At 39.2% G+C, this 9,471-nt stretch overlaps 1 protein-coding gene across 1 annotated transcript; it reads left to right on the forward strand.

Moving 5' to 3' along the window:
- Positions 1–1,609: 1,609 nt before the first annotated feature.
- Positions 1,610–8,280, forward strand: LOC140240651 (uncharacterized). The gene is made up of 6 exons (XM_072320405.1): positions 1,610–1,848; positions 3,389–3,531; positions 4,148–4,264; positions 5,782–6,048; positions 6,632–6,843; positions 7,752–8,280. The coding sequence occupies exons 1-6, from the start codon at positions 1,610–1,612 to the stop codon at positions 8,100–8,102; spliced, it is 1,329 nt and encodes a 442-aa protein (XP_072176506.1). The 3' UTR covers positions 8,103–8,280.
- Positions 8,281–9,471: the final 1,191 nt, after the last annotated feature.

Genomic DNA, 9,471 nt, shown 5'->3' on the forward strand with positions numbered 1-9,471 from the left:
GATTTCAGATGTGATCTGGATATAGTTTATTCTAGTTTTCACAGATAAAAGTGTAACAATGTTATAAATGAACAATCATAGTATTATATTGTGAAATATATAATATAAGCATGAACGATTATCACACCCTATACAACCGTGAGCTGTCTTGTGTAATACTGGTATCCAAACGATATCTGAACAAAAGAAAAAGAAAGAAACACGTGCTCGAGCCGCAGGCTCTCTCTAGTGTACATTGGTGCAAGCCTGTACACTAAGATGTGGGATGAGAGATACTTTCCATGTACTGAGATCCCGGGTATCATCTGACATAGAATATGGTCGTGATAATTCGGATGGGAGAAACGAAATCTGAGAAACTCGTCACTAACAGATAGGGTAGCATCTACTTTTCGCAGGTTAATCCCTGGAAACTCTTCGGCTTGAAACTGTTTCCGGAGAGGTTGCGTCGGGTGCGCTCATTACCAGCACCCCGACTTTTTACGGCGTCCTGATTGGTCGAAAGTCTGTTATCAGCCCGGGGTGTGAGGAAGTTTACCACAGAGAGGGGAAACCGGTTACCAGAGTGGTAGGAATAATGTGGCACTGTGTGATTCTTTATGGCAGTCCGGTGGAAAGATAGGCGCTGGTTTCACTTTTATGATGTGATCGTTTATACTTCATTTCAGCACGCACTTCATGAGAAATAAAATCACAAGCTGTCCAGAGGCTTAACCACAGAAAGCACCAATAAGGTGAGTGGCATATACAAAGCGGTTCCCTACTCGGCGTCATAAATAACTTATACAGAATATTTGCTCTTACTGAGTCATTCGCAGCACTCTAACAGCAGATTGCAGGAATATATGTCTTTATAGAATAATCTCCGGCAGAGACTTCTTGTATAGACAGTAAATACTCCGGAGTCGCAAAGAATACAAACAGAACATAGGCTTCCTAGGAGACATAGTCGACAATGGGCTTCATTCATAGTAGGCTACATTCACGTATCGAAGAATCAAGGAACAAAGGAACGGGAGAAGACAATATTTGTTGTTTAGTGTTATAGAGTATGATAGTGGAAACCACTAGAATAATGAAAAGATACATCATATACCAAGCATTAAGAACATTAGCATTCGTGATCAGTGGCGGATCGGGGGGGGGGGGGGCGCACTGGGCGCGCGCCTCCTCTTTAGTTTTATGTTAAAACAAAAGAAATAACAAGAAAAAATGGGGTGGGGGCGTGCCTCCCCTCCCCTTGAATTTTGTAAAGCCGTCTCCCCTTTACAAAAGTCCTGGATCCGCCCCTCGTGATGGTCTCTAAAGTTATACGACGGGATCAGAGCGTGGCAGACTAGATTAGAACCACAAACATGGAAAGAAATTCCATGTTAACATTTGAGTCCACGAGCATTACATTGTATATAGCTTCGTTACCAGAGGTGACAGCTGACTCCTTCATATTATTTCATTATAATATTGTTGCACCTTTCACACATAACCCGTGCCTAAAAATTCGTTTCACCTGACATGCAGAATCTGCGAATCCAAAGGAGACGAACCTGTCAATTCTACACAGGAGGTCAATTTTTGATCCTGAGCCATACGCATTAACTCATATAATACGATGGCAGCACACGATATGGGAGCTGTCACCGAAAGAGTGGAAGCAAAACTTTGTCTCTCGGAGGCAGATGGGAATAGCAGGCTACAGCAGCTGACCCGGGAATTCATCGGGAAAGGACCGCCACCGGAGTTCGGGAAAAGTTTGCGGGACCAGGAATTTTGCTTCTCGCCCGGGGTTCATCCTTTGAACAACGGATCTTTCGGAGCGGTTCCGCGGAAAGTGTTTGATATTCAACAGAGGTATGTTGGAGTATAATTCAGTTCTCATGGATGGCGCTTGATTTCATGAAAAGACATAACAACTTAAATCCTTTTCATATTATGATACAATATTTATCGGAACATGTAGCAGATTTTCATCCTAATAGATAATCATTCAAATTCCCCTTGCATTCGATCCCATGGAATCAACAAAAAGCAAACAAACAAACAAACAACAAACAAACACATAAATTCTCTTTTAAAAATTTGTTTTAAGTGTAAGTTTTGTCGATAGGTGATGTTGATGGTACTGTAAAGTTACGACGTCCATACACATGCTGGCATTTGTAAAACTTCTTGCTGCTTTTCCTTCAAAAATATTCGAGCAAGAACTATTTTCAAATTTCATTTAAAACAATATTATGCATACATGGCAAGGTGCCATTTTTACCGTTTTCAACTTAGTATAAGAGGTACTAATTATGAGTTGTAAGTATTGCAAAGCTGTCCGCTTAAAGAAATGACTACAGTCCTAATTGCTACTGGATTGAAGTATCTGACCTTAAAGATACAATGATCATAGAACACCGAGGAATATCAGACATTTCACTTTTCGAAGTAGAAATGCTACCATTTTACCGTAACTTCAGTCATGTTTCACATAATTACTGAATTACCCAAAACAAGACGTGGTAACGATTATTTCTCTCTTTAAAGTTTCCTGAAATTTACTCCACCTTCAGAAGAACCAAGCTAGATAATCATTGTACTGAAACTCACATTTTCAAGTTCAAGTTCCCAGTCTATTTCAACAAATTCGATAAAAACACAAGTTTAAAGGCAGTCATCGGAAACACATGCATGCATACCGAAAAGTATTCAAGGAAGGTGTAGTATTTATTGGTAAAATGTATGCTACAGAATGACACGAAAGCTGAAATACTGGATGGAGGAAAATGAAGCAATACTACAGGCAACTAACCTTTCGAGGCTGATTCCACCAATAAATTGATTTATATACATTTAAAAAAATCTATCATGTAAACGAAATTAATTGCAAAATGTTGTAAGAACAGGTCTACATTGACATGAGGATAAAGGAAGAAAAAAAAAATCCAGTATCAAGCAGAATAGAGCAAAACCGCTCGACAAGAGTAAGCTATTCGTCTCTTTAATAGTCTGACGCAATACACCACATATCCACCTTGCCATACACTTTAATTTTTTCCCCCAGTAAACTTTATTTCTGAATCCATGTACAAATACAAAATAATGAAAATGTGTCACAATCACTTTGACTTTGTTAACAAAATTAAGCAGAACAATCATGAAAGTTGCATTTTGGAATAAGCAATTCATATAAACACGCTCGCACTCGCACACACACAAACACCCCTCCCCCCCCCCCCCCACACACACAAACACAAGTACTGTATATAAAATGTATGTATATAATATATATACGTGAAATATATGAAATAAAGGAATATATGAAACATAGGAATTTTGTATTTCAAATAAGTTTTGTAACTCGATAGCTACATTTCTAAATTTTGTTGCTCTTGTGTGTCTGTGGCAGGCTGATGCAAGAAAGGGAAGCTAACGCCGAATCGTGGTATGTTCACGAGGCCAAGTCTCTCTACGAGGCCGCCATCAGCCGCGTGGCCGAATTCGTCGGCGCCAAGTCGGAGAACATCGTGCTGGTAGAAAACTCAACGTTTGGTAGGTGACACGCCATATATATGGCGCCCATGAAACAGAAGAAGAATCGTTTCTCGCTGCTAAAATGCAGTATTCTTGTCAACAGCGTCAGTGCTCACACCCGATTGGTTCTTTCCTGGCTGCTGCCATAGCAATTACAGTTGTTTGTTTCAACTTATAATGACTTTAAACTCGTTATACAATATAAGTCCCCGGATGGCATAGATGCCTACTCATTAAGTGTTATTAAAATCACTGCAGTGCACTACATCTACACGTAACACACCCAAATTTTTCAGCGATGAGGTATAGCTATACAAACAGAATTCATGTTGTCAAGTACGTCTCCATCAATAGCGGCCGAAACAAACTGAAATACGCATTAATGGTATTTCTCTGAAGTACCGAAATAAATGGGGTTACTCTATCTCCTTAAGATATCAAAATGCGGATGGACTGTAGTTCCTCGGGTATGTCTAATTTTTGTCAGCCATGGGAGATTCGGTTCCGTTCTGAATATTGCATACTATACATGAAATCATGACGTATACCAAATATTAATCTAACAATTATGTTCATCTCGTATGATATAATACTGTGAAATCAAGACACAACTTGATCCATTTTCCTCGTACAGCGACAAACAGCATCCTCAGGTCCTTTCCATTTAAGACTGGTGACCAAATCTTGGTGACAAGTCTCACCTACGGCAGTGTTCTGAGGACCGCAGAGATATGCAACCATTTTCGGCCAGGTAAACTCTATACGAATTTAGGAGTGCGAAGGAGTTTGTTCTTCTTCCCGTCTAGGTTATCGTTAAATTTTGATCTATTTACGCTATCACAAATTAAAGGAAGGAATCTAAGCTTATAAGCAGATAAGCAAGCAACTACCCACCAACTTTTTTTAAGTAGTATCCGGAGGCAGAGGGAAGATTAGAATATTAAGTAGGCCTACTTTGCTTAACATACGTTGCCGTTGCTACCAAAGGAGTTGGTCCTGGGATCTGAAGATTGGGAGATATTTTTCACAACACGAGCCACAATAGTTCACGATCGTTCACCAAAGCTCAGGATAGAACACCATAATCATAAATCAAGGATATCATTTGTTACTTTGAATTAAGTAATCCCATTAGAAGTAATGCAATCTGTACTGTTTTACGTCAAGAGCACAAGATGACTGTTAGAAAGCTGTGTCCAATCTCTCAAACGGCGTGTCCTTCTCTTCTACGATAGTTTTTTTTTTTAGTTTTTTTTTTTTTTTTTTGGGGGGGGGGGGGAATTAAGGCAAAAACTTCCCATACACCAAGTCACAATGATGTATACCTGATCCCATTCTTCCTGTTTCGTCTTCATAGATTTACACACAGTACACGCAGTACACACTTGACCTAATTCAAAAGCCTAAATAATATTACATCGATCACGTTTTTTTTTTTCTAACTTGTGTGAGCGCTGTCAATAATTGTGCCTTCAAAAAACTCGCGCTATGGCAACCAAGCGTTTATGATGCAGTGTGTAAGGTTTACTTAGTATACCGTACCGCGTACATACCAAAACAAGGCAGTTTAGTACTACACTGCAAAAGTCCGGTGTTAAATATGAATCACCGAGCTGGTGTTAAATTTTCGGCGCTCATTTGTGGTGTTGGATCAACACCTCCGGGTGTCACTTCCAAAATATAGAATTGCTTTTTGAATAGTTTCTTAGTTACTGTTTTTCTTTTTGATTTTGAACTTCAACACGACAATCAAGAATTTTCCGATAAAGTACTTGATTTTTGAAAAAAAGGTGTGAACAAATTTACACCACAGTAACACCAGTTGGTGTGGTCTCCTATTGAAGCTGGGCGGGTGTTATACCATTGACATTAACACAAGCAATATCAATTCAACACCATGCTGTGTCATTGTTAAATTAATACCAGCGCAGTGTCAAAATATCACCAGCTAGTGTCAAATTAACACCACGAAGTGCCAGGTGAACACTTTTCAACACCATCACAACATACTTTCTATACACCTGTGAGTGTGGTCCTCTATTGACACTTGATCGGTGTTAGATTTAACACCCGTGGTGTTAAATGTAACACCTATGTTGTTGCAGTGTATGAGGCGTGTGGGTACTATCAGGAAGAAGGTATTTGATTGCTGAATATGCTCTCGCTTTCAACCAATCAGAGTTGATGAGTTATCAATAGAGATGTATTATGATAAAGTTTATGGTATTAATCTAACCTGTGCTGCTAAAATTTCATCAAATCGTGTAGACATCGGGGTTGTGAAAATCGACATCCCCTTCATGAATACCACGGCCAAGGAGATCATTGATCTCCACATCCGAGCCCTGGACGACAACCCCCGGATCGTGCTGGCTTTGATTGATCACATCACCAGCTCGTCGGCCATCCTCATGCCCATCCGAGAGCTGATCGCTGCCTGCCGCAGCCGCGGGGTCATCACCGCCATCGACGGGGCCCATGCTCCAGGACAGTTGGCCCTGAACTTGGAGGAACTTGGGGCTGATTTCTATAATGGTGATTAACGCCGATTTTGTCACATTTTATCTTGAATATCCATAAGAAAAAGTAACCACAACCTGTTATGGTGTTAGTTAAGTTTGATGTCTGAATAAACATGGAAAATCGCATGTTATATAACTTTGTATCACAAAAATACACGTTCAATACACGTTCAATGGAAAATTGCAAGGTGATGACATCATCAGCTCACTCATACTGTTCGAGAAGTGTTTTGCAAAAGAAAGTAAATCTTCATAATTTCATAACTTTCAGAATCTTTATCCGATTTTACTCACATTTTCGTTGTAAACCTTATAGAACTTTACTCTTCTTTTCCGACATCTTTCACCTTGGCTGGATTTTCCCTTTAACACTTTCTGTGCCAGGGACTTTGTACAGTGTGTACAACACTATGACTATGGGGTTTTCTGAATCAATCAGCACACAAAGTGTTAATGACTGCCAAATCAATATAGATGCAGTTATAACTGCATCTATAGGATGGTTAGCACTCCTATATAAACTTCTATTTTGATTGATCGCACCACAAAACGTTTCGTGTTATTTTTCGTATCTTTGTATGTGATGAAACTGTCAGGAAATATACACAAGTGGTGTTTTGCCCCTCGAGGTTGCGCACTTTTCTACGTTCACCCGAAGCATCACCCCTGGATACGACCCATTATGACGTCACACTCTGTACTTCACCCCAACCTCCATAAACGCTTTCACTTCGTGGGTACCCGGGATTACATTCCGTTTTATGTGGCTCCCAGCGCTATCGCCTTCCACTCGTACCTCGGAGGTTTGGTTAGTACATGTATCAGGAATGCCTGCTTCTAACTCGTATATGGCACAGCACTGGCAAACTCACAAGAATTGTCTGGATGTGACGTCAACCTATTCAATGTTTACTCCTGCATACTCCGACATAATGATTTCATGTGCAGAGTTTCATGGCAAAACGAATTAACTCCATTCTTGTCAAGTTGAGATATTTGTAATAAAAGCTGCTTAAAAAACAAAAAATAAGAAGAAAATACAAGATATTTTAAATCATAACTTCTAGAATATTCCTCGTTATGTCACAAGTGAGGTATTACTGGAAAGGTTTAAATTTGCTTTATCTGATGATGGACTTACTTTGAAATATTCGAAAATGGTGCTTAGCTCATTTTGCAATAAAACTCTTCATCTATACTTTTCCGTATAACTTTCGAACATCAAAACGCAGACAATTACTTTGTAGAATACAAATCGATCACATACAGATATGTCACCATTAAACCAATGTGCAGAAAGTATGTTTTTGGTACAATTAAAAACCACGAGGGAAAAAGTACCTTTTGGTACATGTACATGTTGTACCATAGATGCAGAAAATTCGAAAGTCCTGGAGAAATCCACTGTCATCTGGATGCGACAAAAAACGTTTCTGTCTTGACCACGAAAGATATCCTTGGACAAGAACGAAATGCAAGTACTCTGAGAGTAAAAATGACCATTCTCAGAGAGAGTGATAATCATGATATGTTTTTAATTTTCATCAATATGTATTTCTTTTTTCAGCTTCGTTTATTCATTTAGTCAATTCTTAATCTATTCAATTATGTAGTTATCAATTGATTCATCTATTTTATTTCATTGATCTAGTTTTGGTCATACACTCATTCATTTATTCATTTTTCAATTACATCTTTTCTCTTTTTCTTCTAAAGGAGAAAATAATCGACTACAACTCGAAGCTGGTTACTTGGGCTGCCAATATGCTGGCTACTGCTTGGAAAACGAAGTGGCTCGAGCGCGAGTCGGCGTTGAGGGCGCCCAATATGTGCCTCGTCACCCTTCCGACAACACCTCGGTTGACGGAGTACGCGGATACTGGCTCCGACGGCCATGTGAAGTTCTGCCTAGACATTGCCCAGGAGACCGGTGTTGCCATTTATGTGGTAACCGATGGCGCGCAGAATCTGTATGTTCGGCTGTCCGCTCAAGTCTATAACGACCGTGAAGAGTACTACGTGCTTCGTGACGCTGTAATCAAAGTACTGGGCGTGGCGCAGGACTAGCGTCCCAAACTTAGTTCATTGCCATGTAAATATCCTTACTTCTTCCGACATTTAGATTTAATACATGCACATGTGTATATTGTGCGATAAGCTGGTATTTCGATGAGTTTAATGCGTTAGAAAATGCGTAAAAAATACACAGTAGGCCTATTTGTCTATTTCACATGGAGAAAAAAAGCTATCAACTACTGAAAGTACACGACATTCATCATATTATCACCTTATCCTTTCCAGTTCAACGGAATTTGTGTTAAAATATTGGCAGTAAAAATATTCCCCCTGCTTTATCACTCGAGCAACCATCTCAAAATTTTCCTGCTAGGCAAAGAAGCAAACGAGAGGCTAGGCATAACCCATGTGTTCAGTTCAGTTCAGTTCAGTTCAGTTTTTATTTCTGCATTTCAAAATCAATACAAATCAACAAAATACTTACATAGTCATTTACACAGCTAATATTCGTAACGTTTGGTTCTTACATACATTTTCTTTTTTCAAGAACGAATATCATATATGAAAGGAAGCAATAGGAAATGATAAAAATGAAATGCAGTGGACCATCATCATAAGCTAAGCTTGACGAGGAAGATGGCCCCAGGTAAAGAGATACATAAAGAAAATCTTGCCACTCACTGAGTGGGGGGTAATTGTGCGAAGGGCACAATAAAGAGATACATAAAGAAAATCTTGCCACTCACTGAGTGGGAAGTAATTGTGTGAAGGACGTGCGGTGCAGTGCGGTGTGCATTGTGTTGGGATGAATCTTGGTTTGTACGTTGAGTGTTATTTTGTGTATCAGTGTGATGAGGTGAATGTTACTTCAGTTATGGCCGTGAACTCATTGTTTAGGGTGTTTGTTGACCAAGTGGTATGAATATTTAAATGTCAGAAGTATACTGGATTATGAGGGTGTTTTTTAGTTCTCGTTTGAAAATGTTCAACGACGTACATTGTTTTAAATTAGGGGGTAAAGAATTCCAAATATCTGGTCCATTATGTTTTAATGATTTTTGAGCTAAAATGATCCTGGGGTTTTCGAGATGGTAATCGGACGACTGACGTTTTGGATATGAATGAACGGTGGAATTTGGAGTGAAGAAACCATCAAAAATTTTTGGAAGACAATTATATGTATATTTATACATAAAAACAGCAGTTTGAAGGTGTGAAGATCCTCAATTTTCAATGTTTTTAGTTGACGAAATAGGGGATTGGATGGGGATAAGTAACGGGAATTGGTAATCAAACGTACAGCACGTTTTTGGAGGGTAAGAATTGGATTAATTTTAGTTGAGCCACAGTTTCCCCAAACGATATTGCAGTATGTGATATGTGGTAAGATCAATGCATTATATACAATAGTCAGGGAATT

This window comes from Diadema setosum, chromosome 17, assembly GCF_964275005.1.
Source record: "Diadema setosum chromosome 17, eeDiaSeto1, whole genome shotgun sequence".
Classification (NCBI taxonomy): Eukaryota; Metazoa; Echinodermata; class Echinoidea; order Diadematoida; family Diadematidae; genus Diadema; species Diadema setosum.